Below are 20,443 nucleotides of genomic sequence, written 5' to 3' on the forward strand. Positions count from 1 at the left end.
TCATTAGAAAAATAGTGAATTATATTTTCAACATACAATGCGAACCCAAACAGCCATACCGGAAGTCTCTTCCATAAGACTGTCTCCTCAGGGTACAACGTGCATTCAAGGATATTTTACACAGACGAAAGAAGTGAAAATGCCTCTTTGGAAGGAAACAATAAAGAAGGAAGAAACAGAAAGATAGACCTACGGGAAGAAATAACCCAAAACAGACGATACGAAGACAAAAGAAAGGGATCAATTGAATAAAGACAGCAAAAATAAAGAATGGAAAAATAAAGGACAAAATAAAGAAATCAAGGACGCCGTGATTATGTAGTAGTAAGGCATAATTTTACTTTTCTGTGCTTAAGAGCACAATGAACAGAAGATGCACCCATGTATGAAGTATGGATACAAACTTGTATTATTTTAGCCTAAAGAAAAGCGAAATTAAAGGCCGTGAGATTTGTTGCGCTGACCACGCGACACCATTATCCGTTGAAGTTAGCACTAACTTCGCCGACAAGTGGTCGTCGCTCGGTAGGTATAGTTCACTTGCGGACTAAAACCACAGAGTTCTTTGTTGTTGAAGGAAATACCATTTCAGAATATAAAACACGATTATAACGACTTGAAGCTTCTGATTCAAGCAAATAACATTCACAATTTCATTTCATCTCCATTACAAAGCCAAATTAATTTTGTGTAGGGAAATAATAGCTCTTTGTTCTGGGTGTTACGCGAAACACATATTCCGTGGGCAAAGATAAGGGATTTTTAATGCGAAAAAGGTTGTGCATATAGTACGTGTAATAACGGTGTTTTAATTGGTTAACATTGATCCTTATGAGTAAGTTCCTTCACAAAGTGTCGAAACGTCAATAAAGAATACGAGACCACTAGAGCCTAGCAACTGATTTCTCAGCGTCTCAGGCACTTTACCAAGGAATGATCATCTGAACGTACCGCGCCCTCGCTTCTGCTCCGTGAGGCAGAATTGGGACGGCGACCAACACACGCACTGCAGGAAATCTAATTACAGGAGCACACACAAAGCGTTTAATTTCATCAGAATAACGTGTTCTTCAGTGTGCAGATAATGGCACTGCTCATTAAAACACAAGCTATAATTACCTTGGAGCTGACCGTGGAGACGTCTCGCGATTCACAATGTCGGCGCCTCCTCGGGCCCTTTACACTGGCGACACGAATCCTCCACCCATAGGTTGAGAACTGAAAAATGAAAATATCATTGACAGGGTCAGTATGCAATGCTGTTCTGCGGAAGGAGCAACCGAATTATATGTTGTTTATGCCTACTTATGCATATCAATGTAACGGGATTAATTTTTCACTACTTATCGCCGATCAACCTCTCATAACCCTTTCACCTATAAAGTACTTAAAATTTATAGAAAGATTTTATTATACGTCCAGTGGAACTCAAAAGCATATTTATATAATATCTGATGCCTTCACATGCTTCCGTCAATTAATGACCATCTTCAGAAGGCAAATAACACTTGACGAAGCTACTGTTACATAAATCATAGTACATCAAGTTCAAAGTTGTCCAAAGTTTTTACATATATATAAATTAAATTAAGCTAAAATGTGGTGACTTAAAATTCTTAATATTTAAAATCTTAAACCGCTAAGGTTCGTGTCTTCGTACCCCTTCTATCGAAGGGAGATTGCTTAGATTGCAACCCTTGGAGGTGTGGGTAGTGTTTTTTCTTCTTTATGCAGTTGGTTAAGAGTCTGTGTTTGTTGTTGAACTGTTTCTCCTTTCGTTGTTTGTTGAGGCACAGGCCTTCTCAAGATGGTCATTAATTGACCGAAACACGTAAAGGCATCTATATATATATATACTTTTGTGTCATTCTGGACGGTGTACGAGTAATTAACTCTTTCTATACTATTGACTGTGTGACGGACCAAAATGAACAAAGTTAAACTTAAAATTTATTTCCTACCTCAGAGAAAGCAGAGTCTGTCTTCATCATAGAGACAGAGTAATGGCTGTTGTTTATATGAATAATATGAAAACTTGCAAATATATTCAGTGGGCTAAGAGCGCCGTAGAAAGGCGATAGGGCGAGAGAAGAAATCTTGCTCACCTCTTGTAGAAGGGCTTGAAGGCGGTGCCCTCGTTGGGGCCCTGGTTCGAGTTACCAGCGCCCATCATGTGACTGTGATGTTGGTACGCGGCATCTTTGCCGCTCGGCCTTTCCTTCTGCGGAGACTGCTGCAAGCGGCCGAAGTTGCCCAGGAAGTTGTGGTGTCCTGGTCCGGCCCCGTAGCCCGTTGTCGTGGCTGTGGCGGATGCTGATGACTGGGCGCCCGCCCCCGCACCAGAGCCGCCGCCGCCGAAACACGGTGCCGGACCCCCCAGCAGATTGCCGGCCACACTAGGCAGCTTCATGTTGGGTGGCGTCTGGGGCGGGGTATCGGTCTGAACCTCCGGAAACCCCGACGCTCCTACCGACGCCGAGCAGGTACCCACCCCGTTTCCACCGCCTCCCCCGTAGGGCCCCGACAGGAGTCCCCCGTACCGCGAGTATGGGGCCGCGGCAGCCGCTGACGGGCTCATGGCAGTGGAGGGTAGGGCGAAGCTGTTCATGCCCATGTTACCACAGCCTGTGCTGGGCATGAGCCAAGGCTGCTGCTGCTGTTGGGAGCTGGGGGGCGGTGGAGGTGTCTTGCAGGCCGCAGTGTCGGCCAGAGACCAAATCTTGGGTTTCGTGGCTGGGATGGGCACACCGCAATCAGATGGCGGCCCGTTCTTACCCATCTCATCCTTCAGGCCGCCTCCGCCGAGCATGGAGTGGGGGTGGGGGTGGTGATGCAAATGGTGGTGATTTCCCACCATCAGCAGATCTCCCGGCTTCCGGTCGTCATCATCATCTATGTCGTCATCATCGTCCATGCAGTCCTTGTCGAGATGGTGCTCTGCCTTCACGTGGCGCATGGGATCTGCGGACAGACCGAGATTTCTGTGCTTAGAAAGTGTACCTAGGTCTCCCCTCGGAATCGCTCAACTCTTCATCCCTTGTATTTCCAGACAACTTGCGTTTTTAATTAACCGAAACAATAAACTACAACGAAAAGCTGAAGTCAATAAATTTTACAAATCCAACTCAGTGCGGAACGGTTTCCGTTCAACTGTTTCGAGGACGAGGAATTATTGACCCTGCAAATGTTACGAACGGGATATCTTGCTTCGAAATTCTACATATTCTATACCCTGAAAGTTTTGCATTGTCATCAAGTTTGAAATTGGAGACTTACATAATCTGCAGTCTTGTGTAAGTTATATGAATGTCTGTAATCCGCCTTCATACAAGGCTTCGTAATCATATTTCCAGTGGCCCATTACTCATTACTGTCGACATGAAGACAAGTGAGAACTTCACACTGACGTCACGCTGTTTAATATTGGTTATTTAACGACGCTCTCAGTGTAGAAACTGTACAGAGTCTGTAGCCACCTGCTCACGATGGTTCCTCGCTCGTGAAGTATCTGGTGCAGTGAGAATTGGCATGGGAAACGGAAATACTGGGAGAAAAACCACCCCGGTGTCACTTTGTCCAGCACAAATCCCACGTGACCTGACCTGGCATTAAACCTGGGCCGTCCCGGTAACAAGCCGTTGGTTTATATACTTAAGAGTAATTTTTCCTTGAAGATGAATTTGTTCACCTGTACTAGGTAGGATAAGCGTTTCGTCCACCTCAGAAGTCTTTGCGTCCACCATGCAATAAATTAAAAAAAAAAATGTGCTATGTTCGAGTGGCTTCAAATGGCATACTGCTCGTACCAAGTTTCGTAAAAATCTGTCAGTTTGTTCGAAATTTAAATGGTGAAGGCGCGCACACAAGCAGCATCTTGATCCCATCATTTCACGGCGGTGACTGTGAAGAAAGCAGTCTTCTGGGATTTGGCACTGTGTATATGTGGTGTTAACCGACGTTTCGGAGGAACGTCGGTTAACACCACATATACAAGGTGCCAAATCCCAGAAGACTGCTTTCTTCAAAAGTAATAGCGTTCACAAAATAAATCTGCAATTATAATGACAACCAATCGGCCCGGAGGCGGGAAGAGACCTCAAGATAGTGGACAGTGAATGTATGTTACACGAAGGTAAATTCGCCTATATCCGACATGTACTCATATATGGGCTGGGGTGTGTCAGTTGCCTGACGAAAGTTCCTACAGGATCCAATTATCATCCTTTTCCGGTCTCTTGGAGTTTCTGTTTTAAGAGTTAAAAATTTGTGTTTCGCTTTAGCCATTTGCATGGGACTTTTTTCCTGTGAGAAAAGTGTGTTAATGTTTGACACATGTTGGGTATACTGAGACACAATCGCAGATTCAATTAACCTCCAATGTAATCGCGCTTTACCTGGAAGCTGCGAGACGCAGGTACCGCCTATATACAGGATGTTCTAAATTATTGTCGGGGATTCCGTTGCCTATAAACGGAAACCCTGACAATAATTTAGAATCAGCATGAATGTGTATCGCCACTTTGTTCTTGTTAAGTAAGTGTAAAGCTGCTAACACTGTAACAGACCGTGAAAGCCCACAGGGTTGTGAGACGTCGAGGCTTCCATCGGCTCACAGATGGCAGTGAGGTTGTCAGCCTTACGCACCGGCTGTTCTTGTTAAGTAACTTTATAAAAATGTTAAATTTCCTCGGAACGTTTCCCGGCTGCAGGATACCGGATAACAGAGTGTGTATAATGACTCACCCAGTGTAACAGACCTTCAGCATTTTTTTTTTAATTTTCTACAGAGTATAACAGCGTTTCATGCAGCAGATTTTGAGCTGGGATAGTTAAATCGGTGTACATGAGCTGGACGGCTGAGATCAATTCCCAGAAATAGAACGAATTTCTCTCCTCGTAACCCAAGTACAAACGGGCCGTGGTTACCCATATTCAGTGGATATGGTGGTCTGATTTCCAGGAGCTAAAGCGGGCGGAGGGTAAATCTGAGCTTCTCCGCTTGCCTTCCCCATCTAGTATTCAGTTCTAGAATGTGTCGAGTCTTACCTTCACGCGCACTATACTAATAATATATTGCTTGATGCTTACAGTGCAATTTTACAGGTTTATCAAAGTTTACCTTGAAAGTATTTTTAAAACAAGTCATAAAAATGCCACAACTAATTAATGCTACATGTAGGTCACTGGTTGGTTGAAGATATGGAGAAAGTGTCCACAACATTTTGACCCACTGTATGCACCCAAAATTGCTTCGAGGAACTGTACAAATCTGCAGAATAAGCAGCCGTTGCCATTTTTTCCACTCGGACTTGAAGTGAGTGTCTGCCCCTCTTAGGGGTTGATGAATATTGACTCCAGTAGCCTTCGAGGGGAGAAGTGGAGATTTGTTGACGCGAGGGGGATGATGGGTACCGCAAGCCCGCCTGGGAGATAATTTCATTAAGAGCTTGGAATGGGTTTGGAATGGAGATCACAGTCGGGAGGGGTGACGTAGTAAGAGGGTGAGGATTTGTGTGGTTAAGGGTTGGTCCACAAGTGGCACTTGAATGAATCTAACTTACAGATCACACCACTGCGTTGACTCGAAAGTAACGAGAGACAAAATCTATAACGGGGCTGCAACTACACAAAAGCAAAAAGCAGAAAATGTTGCCTTTTATCATGTTCATTCCTCTGAACTGGTTTGATTTTGTTCTCCTAATTATTTACGTACCTTTACAACTCAGGAGCCAGGATAGCCCAATCGGTATAGCGACTGGCTACGGGCTGGACGACCCAATGGTCAGGGTTCGAGTCCGAGTAGAATCAAGAATTTTCTCTTCTCCACGTCGTTCAGATTAGCTCTGGGGCCCATCCAACTTCCTATGCAATGGGTACCGGGGGCTCTTTCCCCGGGGGGTAAATCGGTAGGGGCGTGAAGCTGCTCACTTCCAGCAAGTGCCAAGGTCAAAAAACGTGGATCTACACATATTCTCTCCCAGAAGTCTTCATGGCGTAGTGCTTAATTAGTTAAGTACAGGGACAACTTTACTTAAGATGCATCTACTGGGTGATAATGTAGATACCATAAAGGAAAACACACAAACTTTAACTGACGCAAGTAAAGAGGTTTGTCTAGAAGTAAGCACTGAGAAAACTAAAGTATATCTTGCTGTCTCGTCACCAAAATGCAGGGCAAAATCATGATACAAAGATAGGAAACAGATGTTTTGAAACGGTGGCACAGTTCAGATATTTGGGAACAACGATAACAGATGAAAACCTGATTCAGGAGGAAATTAAGAGGCGATTGAAGTCGGGTAACGCTTGCTACCAATCAGTCCGGAACCTTTTGTCTTCTCATCTGTTGTCCAAAAACATAAAAAATAGAATATACAAAACTATAATTTTGCCTGTGGTTCGGTATGGGTGTGAAACTTGGTCTCTGACATTAAGGGAGGAACATAGACTGAGGGAGTCTGAGAACAGGGCGTTGAAGAGAATATTTGGACCGAAGAGAGATGAAGTGACAGGAGGTTGGAGAAAACTGCATAATGAGGAGCTTCATAACTTGTACTCTTCTCCAAGTATAATTAGAATGATCAAGTCAAGGAGGATGAAATGGGCAGGTCATGTAGCACGAATGGGGGAGACGAGTAATGCGTATAGGATATTGGTAGGAAAGCCAGAAGGAAAGAGATCACTGGAAAGACCAAGGCGTAGATGGGAGGACAATATTAAAATGGATCTTAGAGAGATATGATGGGATGGTGTGGAATGGATTGATCTGGCTCAGGATAGGGACCAGTGGAGGGCTCTTGTGAACACGGTGATGAACCTTCTGGTTCCATAAAATGCTGGGAAATTCTTGAGTAGCTGCAGAATTGGCAGCTCCTCAAGAAGGGTTCAGCTCCATGAGTGAGTAAGTAAGTAAGTAAGTAAGTGTTTTTCCTTGGGTTTTGCAGTGATAATTAGTTGAAGTACGTACTGGCTGCGTACACCAAATTAGGTAAATTTTGGTAATGCACTGTGATTAATTCAGATTTTCCTTTTTCCAAAATTGTGTATTGAATAAGAAGGGGAGAAATGCATAGGGTGTCATTTTACAAATGCCTTCTTCTTACAGGATTTAAATATCCTGTTTGAGTTAGCTATTTATTTAGTTCAGAGATACAAATGGGATATAACAAACAAGACAGATATGAAGAGTTCCGTCTTCTGGGATGCAGCGCCGTGTAGATCTTGTGTAAACCGACGTTTCGTCTCAATCTTCAGAGTAGAAAAATCCGCGAGCGAGGAACCAGCGTGAGCAGGTGGCTGCAGACTGAGTCACCATTCGAAAACGCCCAGCTACTGTTCTTTGTACTGCATTAACTACTTGTTATTATTTTGAGATATATCTTATATAGATCATAACGAATACTGGGCACATATTCTACCATGCGTGTACTGAGACGTTTCTGATAAAGTGGAAAAAAATATCTACTTCATGTGAAGTAAGCTCACTTTTCTCCGCATTCTTTAAATACACATTACTCAGAAAGTATTTCCTATAACGTTTGATCCCTGCTATATTTATACTTTATGCCACATGCATTTCTATTAAATTTCATTATGTTCGCTGACGAGATAATGCCGCCGACTGACAGACATGGCCTCCCCATTATGCTTTCATATTACGTACTTTGTGCAAACTATGATACCCATCATGCTTTACTGGTTGAGATTTCATGACCATCTTTTCGATGGTCTACCTGCAATGTAAATAACTTTTAAGGGTCGAACTATTTATTTTCCCAGCTCCCCCCCCCCCACAGCATCTTCCAATCCCTTAATTTAATATATTTTCCCATGCGAAAAAGACCGTCATATCCGCATGTCTAGCTTCCACTAATAAGTTTTGCTCTCGAACTAACCGACGGAATTTTAATAAAATTCAGTATGAACATCATGCCACTAGCAGCCACCCACCGCTATAATTCTGAATAATCACCAATGCCAACGTGACAGTCGTGCCAACTGCTGAGTGACAGTGATACTAGCGCTCCTCGCTGAACGGTCCTGAAGTTTTGTATGGGAATTGATCTTCTGTTGTGGCAGCTTTTTCTGCAAGTGACTGCTGCGCGAAATTTTATGGGTCTATTTAGCATTCGGCTTGACGCTGATTTTGTATGGACATTGATTATAAACATACACCTATACATTATAAGTAGTCACCAATTGCAAACTTGGCAATATGGAAAATACTGAAGCTTAAACTAACTGAACTTATGGCTTGTTCAGGGTATGTACCTATGCACATACTTTTCACATTCACATAACCTAAAGTTGAAGATTTTTTCCTTAGTTTATCTATTCTGTTTCGCAGTTCTTTAAATCACGTAGACTTTGTAAATTCTGCTTTCCTCTCCAGTTCCTACAACTACATTACACTATCAATCGTGTACAAAAATTGTGATGTTTCATTAGAATTACATTATCCATAATTTTTCTTTAAATGCTCTTCTGACTTTCATAGTTACACACCTCACTGAACTGGTGTCACTTAGGTATTACAACTTCTGCAATATCATAAAAAGCGCTCTCGCATTTTATTCAGAATTGCCTGTGTTCGAAACCAGTTACCGCTGATTCAGTGAGTTTCATGGATTTCTTAAGTGTTTCCAGAAAGACGCTTGAAATAAAAACTGCTTCCTTCCAAACAGGTCCGAATTCATCAGTCGACCCTATGCAGTTGACAGAGTATTGTTCAATAAAGAGGCAGAACTATAAAATAAAGACGAACAGATACAGTGCGTACAATCAAGTGCGCCCCGCGGCTGCAATTTGCCGTGAGTCATACCACCGCAGAACGGATGCAGTCGCGGGGAGGAGTTGCACTTGATTGTACGCACTGTATATCCGAATATGAATTATTATTATTATATGTGTATTGTCCTTTCTCACCACATAATGGAATAACCATTCGAAATGTACTTATTTTATTTTTCTCGCCTGTTAAAGCTAACTTATTTTTTTCTTGGAATTGTTAATAATTTATTGCTATTGTATAGACTGTCATATTTTGTATTTTGCTCTTTAATTTTTTTGTGTATTTCTATGTACTCGTGCTAACTTTGTAATTGGCCACTGTGCTGTTAAGTTTGCACATAAAAAACACGAATTGAATTATTATTATTATTATTATTATTATTGCTACTACTACTATTTCTGTTCCTGTTGAAGGGATTATTTTGCAAGAAACGGGAAATTTGCCCATAAAATGTGACTTTCGTTTGTACTAACGACATGGTCCTACTTACAGACCATCAAAATTATTGCATTTATATTCGACGACTGAAACTCATGGCACGATGATCTCGCAGTAAACAAAAGCAGGTGTTCAGGAAGTGTTTCCCTACATGGCTGGGTAAACCTGTTTCCTCCCTTCATTTTGAAAACGTAACTAATTCCACGGAACATGGACCTTCTTGAGAAGCTGATATGGTAGTCACTTGGCTGCCTAGTACATTCACCGCCCTGTATGAAACCCAAAGATTCATAAACCTCGTTCACAGAAGACTGATACTGGGCCCTACCCTATATCAGATAAATCCAGTCACCACTTCAGTATTATTCCCTCATCTACGCCTATATCTTCCAACTGCTATAATCTCTTTTAGTTTTCAGATTAAAATTGTATGTGCACTTCTCACTTCTCTCATACGTACATGTCCTGCCTCTGTCCCCTCTGATCTATCATACGAATAACATCTGGAGGAGAGAACAGATTATAAGCCAATCACAATGGCCGCGTCGTGTAATATGTTATAACACTGGGATACGGGGTTTGAATCCCACTCGGATTATGGATATACATCCGCTTCTCTTCTTATGTTGTCCTAGGACGTGAAGGCCTAGTGATGGACCGATCCCCCGTCCAAGGAATCTTTCCGAATGCCTATGACTGACGCAGTTTCAAAGGCCAGATCCGTAAACTTTACGAGCAGGGTTATCATATTAGCTTATTTCTTTCCGCCGGTATCAATGGAGTAAGTACCTGTGCTGAACGGAAAGCTGTTCTCTTCCCTTGAAACTCCATTCAGCGGAGTTTACTGTAATCACAATATGTGACATGCTCAGTGATCACTCAGAGCCATCTAGTTGCTGTCTCTCTCGGAACTATTACAAGTTGGCTGTATTTAAACCAAACGTGCGGTGTTTCGTGCCGCGGTATAACGTCATTAAAAATATAAGTGAATTCTGGAAATTTATCCGATATGTACACATGACTTTCTGTTGGCTGACTGCAACGTATCAAGGTATTCCAACCGGCAGAAGTGAAAGTGGCGCGGCTCTTACTTGAAGGTTTTGCACAGCAATTTATAAAAGTCACAGTTTCTGATGTGTGGAAAATTTGTTCCAACATCGGTTCGCCAAAAACTTTCTCGTATGGCTCAACTAAAGCGAAATCAAGGGGGTGGGGGGTGCTAGGGCGTGAGATGGGAAAGGAAAAAGGGGATGCATTAATCGATTTACAGTAGTAAACCACCAATCGGGGGACTGGGGGAAGGGAGGGGGGTAGAAATACTCAGAGCGCATGCACCATGCAGTCCGAACAAAAAGAGAAAATAGCCATGTTTTATGTTAGCTTCCCAATGTTGCCGAGTAGAGCCGAGAGAGACGGATAAAACTGTTGGTTAAAGGGAGGGTTAGAGACGAAAGGGGGAGCTAAAACAGTGACTTGGCCTTTTTTTTTTTGGCTCACTTTCCATACCTATCATTAGTCTTCCTTTTCTTGCTATGGATTGGTCGCGAGATAAGTGGGAAAGAGACAGACGAAGTGAGCTCACGCTGCGAACATAGNACAAAATCCGAATGATCACAAGAAACAAAATTATAAACAAAATCAAATTATAGCAAAAACAAAACAAAAATAATCTAATGGAATCTGTGTGTCATATAAATAACATAACGAAAAAAGGTAGTTGTTACAAATCAAGTTCTTAGTTTATAACTTTTTATTTTAAACAATGTAACTGTAACACAAAAATTTATTTAAATAGACCGTATCAACTGAAACAACTACAAAAATGAAACGGGCAAGTGACTTAATTCAAGTAGACAGTGTAGTGGTGGATTGGGCTTACACGCTGTTGGTAAGATAGACTGGCCCCCCGGATCTCCGGACCCAACAGCTTGGAACGTTTCTGTATGGGGTTATGTTAAAGAAGACATACGTGCCCACCGCCGACTGCCTGGGCCCGATGAGCTGACATATCAAATATAAAACCTGGAGACGAATTTCTGTGCCACTCGAACGCTGTCAAGATTTTCAAGCTAAATTGAAGTCCAGTATAATTTAAATTAAAACATTTAGTTTCCAGTGATTGCTAATGCCATTCTTGTAGGATTTGTAGTTTGTTGGAAGTAATTATTTTTCATACGTAACAACGCTTTACACACTGAAGAAAAGCAAAATTAAAAGAACAAAAACGTCATGGGGTTACGCAAGTGAATCTCTGGTAACTTGAGATCCACTGTCAAGTTTCATCAGGCTTCATTTCTGTCAGTGTTTCCGAGACTCCGAAACGCTTTACTTTTCCCTTCTTTTTTTAAATTGCTCTCATAATCCGCGTAGTTTATTCTTCGCCCAAACCAAATCGATACTAGAATCAATGTTGCTCGTATCCTATCGCCATGATTTGAATTTTAAACACATTTTATTTTAGTTTTCTTCGAAATAAATGTCATTAATCCTGAGTATTAAGCTGACCCCGTCAAGTTTTCCTTACTCTTGTAAGCAACCAACCGTTAAAGATCAACAATTCGTGTGAACAGATGTAAGCACATCACACAGCCCTGCCGTGAACTTGGTCTGATCCATTCAGTTCTACGGAAGAGAATTTCCTCTCTAGATCGCAAATAATTTCTGGACTGATTTCATATACCAGCGGAAAAATACTTTTATTCACTTTTCTTGTTAATTGAAATTAAACTCAAAATTAACTTCCAAGTCACATACTCCAAAACACGTAGCTTCCGGTGGGTTATACATTTTTCTTGACCAATTAAGTATGTCAAGAAAGTAACCAGCGATAAAGAAGTTCATGCAGATCGAAGTTACCGATGACCTAGCATCCGTAACCTGCAACTCAGACTGCAGCCACCCGCTCAAGCTGGTTCCTCGATCGCGGATTTTTATACCTTGAAGATGGAGCCGATACGTTCCTCCGAAACGTCTACACGGCGCCACATCCCAGAAGACTACATTCTTTTGCAAATATGTTACATAACTTAGCATTCACAATTAAAGCGTCACTGGAGCTCAGAAACATGGACAGCTACATACTTCAGCACGGAACTACTCGTATCTCGACTTATCCATACTCCTTTTGGGAGAATGAGAGGAACCTAGCACCGAAACACACTGACGTTACGAAACTTGGCGAACTTTCATTCGATTCTTGATTTAAAACAATTGACAGAAGGAAGCGAGTATAAACATTAACAAAACTCCACTTCTGTTCGTATCAATAAAAATAAAATCTGAACTAACTCGTATATCGAGTCAATTGGATTTTATGCAGGGTCTCTGGTTTCTGGGCTCTGTTGCGCAGACGCGCGGCCCTGGCTCAGAGCACGTCAAGAGACAAACTGTCCACCCGGTACAGCCATGATGCTTCCCCATCACTGCCTTCACTAATACTGAGAGTTCAGCAATTAATGCTATGTTTTGTAGCAAAAGTTTAAAAACTATAACACATTGACCTATATTATCACTAGCATCAACCTCAATTAACAGGTTGTTAGAAATACTTCATCTTCTCCAGATGTAATAAAAATGTATGTTTCCATGCATAATGGCGTCAGTAAGAAAATCAACTTCGAGGTACAACCAAAATATTTTAACAGGCGTTGTCACTATTTTCAACTGTTTTTTTCTTTCACATCATAATACTGTTGATGATTCTTGAAAGCACTACGCCCAATAGGAACATCACTCTGAGTAGGTTGTAGATGATCTACAGCGTCAGAAAGAATCCTATAAATAGAACGGGAATATTTCAGATTTAAATCTTTCAATTTGTAATTCGGAATTAAAATTCAATATTTTTATAGGCCTAAAACATTTCTGTTTTGTCTACGGAAATGTCCCCCTTCATAATTTGTATGATCATTACAGATTGGACTATTTGATAGATATTCAAATTCCACCTCATTTATATAATTCAGGGGTGGCCAAACATGACTTTATATATAGAGTCGCACAAAACATATCCTGCGGAAGTAACATGTAAGAATTGATTCATGAAATCTATCTTACTTATGAAATCATACCTAGATATTAACTACTAACCTTGGTATCTTTCAGTTCGAACCTTACATTGTTGTTAATACCAATATGATAAACGTTTAAAATGCATCTGACAAAAATGTGCTGATTAGAGCGAATTCAAGGAAGAACAAGTCGCAGGAGAAAAAAAATGCGAAGAAGCTGCTCCAATTACCTTTGGCGTTGGTTGGGAATATTTCATTTTTTTTATTATTATTATTTCGCTAGTGGGGAGTGGAGTCCGGCTGAGTCCACTCGGCACATGGGCCACTGATTGGCCTATTGTACCTGCCCCGGGTGATTATGATGATGGAGAATTTGGTGGAATAAAGATTGGCAGGGGAAACCGAAGTACTTGGAGGAAACCCGCCCCAGCGCCATTTGTCCACCACAAATCCCACTTGAGCCCGGACCGCCGCGGTGGAAAGCCAGTGACTAACCACTTGAGCTATATTCCATTTACTTTGAACTGTCTGGCAAGGGGGACCTTGTAGATGACGTGCAACTCGGCTAACGAACTGCCTCAGTGACGTGTGTTAAAAACGGTAAGAGCTTGAGGGCGTTCAGGCTTATGCAGTAGTTGCGCTTACCCGAATTCATCACAACACATTTTCAAGAACTGAGAACAACGATAACTGAATATTGATCTGTGTCTCTTGGCATCACCGATACATAAATATTGCGCAGCTAAAATTTACAAGCCGGTCACGGTAGCCGAGCGATCTAAGGCATTTACTCGGAAGCCGTGATCGTGGGTTCGATTCCCACACAAGGCATGGGTGTTTAGTATATGTATGCGCTTATTCTGTGTTTAGGTAGAGGCCTTGCGATGAGCTGATCACCCATTCAAGGAGTCCTAACGTCTGTAAAAATGATCATGAAAGCGAGAAATCAGCCGAATGCTCCACAGTGGGAGCGAGAGAGAAAGATTACAAGTTTGGGGTAGCTCGATACACTTGACACGCCATGAGCACACAGCGCAGTTACTGCATGCAATATAACAGGGATTTTATTTCGAAAAAAAAAAAAAAAAGGAAAATTTCAGTGCCCTTTGCTTAAGTGATAACATATATGTATACAGAGAAGTCCAAAACAGAAGAGGCCACGTCTACAAAAATTACACCTCCTATGAACTAATCAACGAGGTAACTCCACGGAAACCAAAAAAATATCTTGGGAAACAGAAAATTGCTCAGATGGCTGAGGAAGGAATTAACGTTATTTGTACAGTCCATGTGTTCATCGCCATGAATTCGGTCTACATACCCTCACAAGCTTTTCATGGACGTCTGTTCTTATATTCTTCTCCTACCTACGTCTAGATCCAATTTACAATACAACTGTGTATACAGTATTACCCCGACTTCCCTACTGTGTCCTCACGGTGTGGTGCTTAAGTTCTGGGGAAACTTTCATTTTTTTGCCGCATATTATATCTACATGCGTGCTACATATCTCACTTTTCCTCTCTGATTGGATCAGCATAATGCCATAATACAGTGCGTACAATCAAGTGCGCGCCGCGGCTGCAATTTCCCGTGAGTCATACCACCGCAGAACGGNGCGCAATTATTCTCATCCGCACTTTTTCTCGAACAACCTCATTCTCTGTTCTTTCATTACTGTCAGCCATCAAATTAGGCACAATTAGGCGCATTAAACATCACATAAAGTTAGAGTTCTTAGCTGAATGGCAGCTGAGATTCCTCGAATTCAATCCGTTCTTCAACTCATCAAGAATAATTCTGCTACCTTCATAGTCGTTCCCTTTCCTACTGGGTTTTGCCATATTCTTCTGGCTGTTTGTTACACTACGTCATAATTCTATGTTGCAATCTATTTACAAGTCATTAACATATAGCACTTCGAATTTCGCTCTTTATTTTTCAATTCAGGACACTTTTGTTATTCTGTAATTATCTACAGGCCTGCTTCCTTCCTCAGGTCTGCAGTGATTACGTAAACAACTGAAAGTGCTAATGCCGAGGCCAATATCATTTTGTCTTACAGCAGAAAGTGACAAAAACAGTATGAAACTCAGTGCGCGTACACTGACACATTTCGCTTGTTAGATCTGTCGCGATTAGGTTTGATAAAGGGGATACAAAACTTTGGTTTTAAAACATTTTGAATTGGGATTTACACTCGTCTTCCGATTACGCATGCCTGAGACCCCTGACGAATAAGCCGCATAGTTTGGCCACCCCTGCACAAGGAAATTTACTGACCTTTATCGTCACGATTCCTGGAATCTTTTAGCTTGTCGCTGTCCATCAAGAGGTCGTCCTTATCCTTTTCATCGCTGTCGGACACTACAGCATCATCGTCGTCATCCGTCTTGTTCTTAGGCTCCCACGTCATCTTGTTCTCTTTCTTGAGGCGACGCCGGGCGTTGGCAAACCACGTGGACACTTGCGTCAGCGTCATCTTGGTGATGATGGCTAGCATGATCTTCTCGCCCTTGGTGGGGTACGGGTTCTTCTTGTGTTCGTTGAGCCACGCTTTCAGCGTCGCCGTCGACTCGCGCGTGGCGTTCTTCCTCCGCGCCGCGAGATCGTAGCCGGCGCCGTAGCTGAAACAGGGAATTGCGGTCAGGATATCCCCCACTCTGCTGCTGCTGCTGTGATATTCGACTTAGAGTCGAACAAATATCCGTTCGACTTTAGTCGACATCAAGAAATACTCATCTCCTTTCGCTGCGTTATTCGACTTCATTTACTGGGCTATGAAAATACTTTGTTGTTGCGTGTTCTTTTTTTTTTTATTTTTAACTTAAACTTCATTATTTTAGGAAAATAGTGAGAAAATAGTAAGCAGCGAAAGGAATAGAAATAAAAAACTGTGACTGTACCTTTCTTTTAAATGTTTCAGTGTAATTGTGATACCTGAGGGAAGTGATACATGCATAAGTACGGCTGCAATTTCACGATGCTGAACTGTGTATGAGCGGAATTACGGCTACTCAGTACTGGTTCCTTCTGTGTAAAATTTTCTATAAACAGCCTACACAGACTAAGTCCGTTTTCATATTTCTAACTTCTTACATAAATTATTTGTAATTTATATATATTTTCGTACAACTAAATATGCATATTTACTGGGTGGTACGACTGTCACCTAAAAGGACACCTTTTCGAATTAGGTCTGACAGACGACCTCACTCGTGAACGGTGCCTGGAAAAAGATGAATCAGCCACACATACATCCTATGTGAATGTGAGGCCATACATTATTTAAAATTTTGTCATCTGGGCCAGTTCTTTATGCAACCAAGCGACTATTATGGCGCCCCCATAAACATAGGGTTAATCAAAAAGGGGGAAGCACAATAGATCATTGAAGATCATTGAACACGCTGGTTCCTCGATCGCATATTTTTCTACCCTGAACATGGAAACGATACTTTCCTCCGAAACGTCGGGTTACACTAGATCTACAAGGTGCCACATCCCAGAAGACTGCTTTCTTCATAGTCACCGCCGTGAAAACCTCAAATCTTACACAGTACGTTACATGTCTGTTAGAAATAAATTCGACAAACTGAAGGGCGGTTCAGATTTCGTGACGTCGCTTTTACACGTGAATTTCTGTACGTCAATTTAAAATGACGTTAAGGAGACGACGTCGAATGCAGTGCAGTTGAATCTTTAATTTACAACAAGTTCCCATGTAAGCAAGAAACAGAATTAAATATTTCATACACAACCCCATTTTTTCTTGTCTTCTTGCAGACCTGCCTTCTTTCATATTGATATTACTGCTCCGTCCAAAAGGCAGTTTTGTTATAGGACTTACTACATGAATATTGTCCGTAAAGACATTGCTCTGCATACGTAAGTCACTGACACGTGTAATTTTCATCTTACAGAAAGCTGATGAATTTTTTCATTCTTTCGTGATTTTGGGTCCTATGTCACATGTATTACGATGCCGTTAGTAGAACTAAATAATTTGTGTCCTTTATGAGTTCTGCGCTGTCTCGATACAACAATCCCAAACAAAGCCCTGTTCTTTCGTATGCGGGATACAAATTATTTTTGGGAAATTCCTTAGCATGAACCCGTGCATATTTGAGAAATATTAAATCGTCCACTCTACATAAAGATTCAAACTGCTGGTCAAAGGACCTCGCCTCTGTTTAAATGCCGTTTCGAGTTGAGAGAGCTCAAGGGGGAGACATCATTAATAATACTTGGAATTATCCTAAGGTGAGGTGTGGATTTTGTTGAAGTTTCTGCAATAAGATGACGGGTTATAAATGTTAATGATGACAGGAATATCCAGCTTAACAAAGCAGTTATTTTTTTTTCAAGCAAACCTATATTTCCTTAGTAAACACTCTGGTAGCCCCCCCCCCCCCTATGCAAAAATTAGACGATTAGCTTTTCCATGTCTGTTTGCCTGTCCACCATCCGTCCGCCCGTCTGCATGTAACCCTAGAATATCATATAGGAAGTTTGTACCAAAATTTGTCAACATTTTCCAATTTTGGTCAAAAGGAGTCAACAGTAACGGGTTTTACATGTATATTCAGACTTGTACCTAGTTAAATGTTTCCTGGAGCGAAAAATGTTTCTAACAACAGTGATCACATATGGATTATATTAAACTGATCTAAAAATTTTGTCCTGAAGTGTACAGGCCTAATGGGCTGAATTGTATCAGGACAAGATATAGGCTTTTGTGAGAACGGCAACGAACCTTCTGGTTCCATAAAATGTGGATAATTTCTTCACTAGATGAGGGATCTTGCTTCCTGGTGTTAGTGACGAAGAAAACCAGAACATTATCATGAGTTTCTTTAAATACAACACGGGCAAAGGAACAATTTCACCAAGAACTTGAGTAGGCCGGTATAACTTTTGATGCCTCTGTAAACACGGATCTTAACTAACACCATTTACGGAATAAAATTAAAAATCAGGCGTTCTTTCATGATCAGACCTTAACTGCTTTACGTGCAGTAACTTTATAACGTGGATTTACTTTTAACGGGGAAGTGTGCATAAGCAATGCGTTATTAATTTGTAAATTATCCTATCATTACTTTTATGGATTCGGTAGAAGGGAAGTAGCTTCATGAGCTATTTGAAAATGGAGGGAGAGGGGAGGCTGTCAGAACTTACCCCCTCACAAGACAATTCAACCCAGCTCCAGACATGCTACATACATAATTTCCACAAGTTATGGCAGTACAGACATACTGCGCCAGTTGGCACTCATTTTGTTTCGCAGCGTTAGTGTTACGCAGAAAATTAATTAACTCCGTGGCCTGTAGCCATCAAGCGAACTATACTAACCGAGCGACCGCAGCTTGTCGGCGAAGTTAGTGCCAACTTCTGCGGATAGAGGGTGTCGCGTGGTCAGCGCAACGGATCCCCACAGCCGTTAATTTCGGATTTCTAAACCGGAGCCGCTATATTCTCACGAGGTTGAGTGGACCCCGTTCCAGACCCACTACTTCTCAGAAAATCTGGTAGCACCGGGAACTGAACGCGGTACCTCTGGATCTGTAGCCAGGAACTCTGACCACTAGACCATAGAGGCGGCCTTCCTTACGCATCAACAGTTGTTAATAACATATGTCGCGCAGAAGCTGTCAGTTTTCAAGAGCGGCTTCACGAACATACAAAATGTGCATTCAAGATAGGCAGAAGGAATAGCATAATAATATTATTACTTACGTGGTAGTCATTAAGTTCGCGGAATGTGGTTTCATCGCATCGTATTACAAGGTATTCACATAAACGTAAGCAGATCCGCATCGGCCCTCAAAATAGTTGCCGCTGGCCGCTACGCAAGTCTGCCAACGTTGATATAGCTGTCGAAAACATTGGTGAAACATATTGGCAGTAAATTCCCGTACGGCGCTTTGCAGCCATTCGACGAACTTATTGACTGTGGCAGTATATTCCCTATCATTATGGCCATACACGAACTGTACAGTTTTTGTGTGTTCCAGTCTCGAGTCATGTCTGTCGGAGGGCTACGGCTGATAAGTGGCTATAGCAGACAAGTGACTGCAATGTAAAAGTTGTACGTTCTTCTTTCCCAGGACTTCATTATCACCACAATGCGGTGAGTGATGATCCGTGACCTGTCAGGGATGCAACATAGCGGAAATGAACGTAAGACATCCCTCGGACTAGAAGCAATGGGCAATCGCTGTGGCCCGGGTTGCAGAACACAAAGGGTCTCGTACAACCTCCGCAAGGAGACCACCAGGACTCAGAATGTTACAGAATGATGGGCTACATGATCCTCACCAGTATCGTTAGGATTGTTAGGATGAGGCTACATGCAGAATCGGTCCAACATTTAAAACGCAGTACTTGAACTTGTGGTACACGTAGGCGCATGTGATGTAAGATAATAATGACTTGAATTGAAATAAGTTAAGAAAAGTCGTTCTTGCTATCCTTTCGCGTCACAGATTAAATCTCTTGGTCTGTTCTGGCTCTTGGTTTTCATAATCATTTTGTCCATTTCTTAGTAGCCTATTTGAGACTCATCTCATACCAATTTGTACAGAGTTATTCTAAATTATTGTCGGAGTTTCCCTTGGCCTGTAATTTTTTAAATCGGAAAGAACAAAACAAAAACGCTTGTGGAATATGAAAGTGTAACTCAAAACGTTTTATTGATTATAGAATCAATACTGCAGAATGCTAAACAACTTCAACAGCGCACTTTTCTTGTCACGCATGGTTCGAAAATGATATGCCACGGAAACCAGGACAATTAAAATCATCCTATATTTTAGAATTAATTTTATTTTTCGACATTTTGGAAGTTATGTATAAATTTATTCAGACCAAAACCTTACATGTTATTCCGCTCCTCCTTATTCGCCCGAAAGAAGAAATTTTGAGAGGACATCGATAATAAAATTCCTAGTCCATCGGAAATAAATATGCATGACTACCGCGGCTGCTGCTCCTTACTCACAAGAGAATGAACTGAAGCTACAAATTTTGTGCTAGGGTTGAATCCAAACTTTGACAAATTGAAGCTGATCACATTGATTTCCCTTCTCCATTGTTCGGTTCCAACACTCTCGCGCCTCGTTTGTTTTTTTGTTCAGAGTGCACTGCCTTTTTACAAATTGTCAGCAACGTGCATCGTTGGAAAAGAGCTAACCTCTAAGCA

The 20,443-nt window shown here is 41.7% G+C and overlaps 1 protein-coding gene across 3 annotated transcripts in view; it reads right to left on the minus strand.

The window, feature by feature from the left end:
- LOC111870072 (homeobox protein araucan) overlaps window positions 1-20,443 on the minus strand; it is a 218,762-nt gene that overhangs the window by 25,150 nt on the left and 173,169 nt on the right. For all 3 annotated transcript variants that reach the window (XM_023862050.2, XM_023862051.2, XM_023862052.2), the window contains exons 4-6: window positions 15,523-15,866; window positions 2,106-2,961; window positions 1,120-1,218 (exon numbers count right to left, since the gene is read on the minus strand). In XM_023862050.2, coding sequence (XP_023717818.1) covers window positions 1,179-1,218; window positions 2,106-2,961; window positions 15,523-15,866 — 1,240 coding nt within the window. In that variant the 3' untranslated portion in view covers window positions 1,120-1,178. The remainder of the gene's footprint in view (window positions 1-1,119; window positions 1,219-2,105; window positions 2,962-15,522; window positions 15,867-20,443) is intronic.

The sequence above is a fragment of the Cryptotermes secundus genome, unplaced genomic scaffold, assembly GCF_002891405.2.
Source record: "Cryptotermes secundus unplaced genomic scaffold, Csec_1.0 scaffold355, whole genome shotgun sequence".
NCBI lineage: Eukaryota > Metazoa > Arthropoda > Insecta > Blattodea > Kalotermitidae > Cryptotermes > Cryptotermes secundus.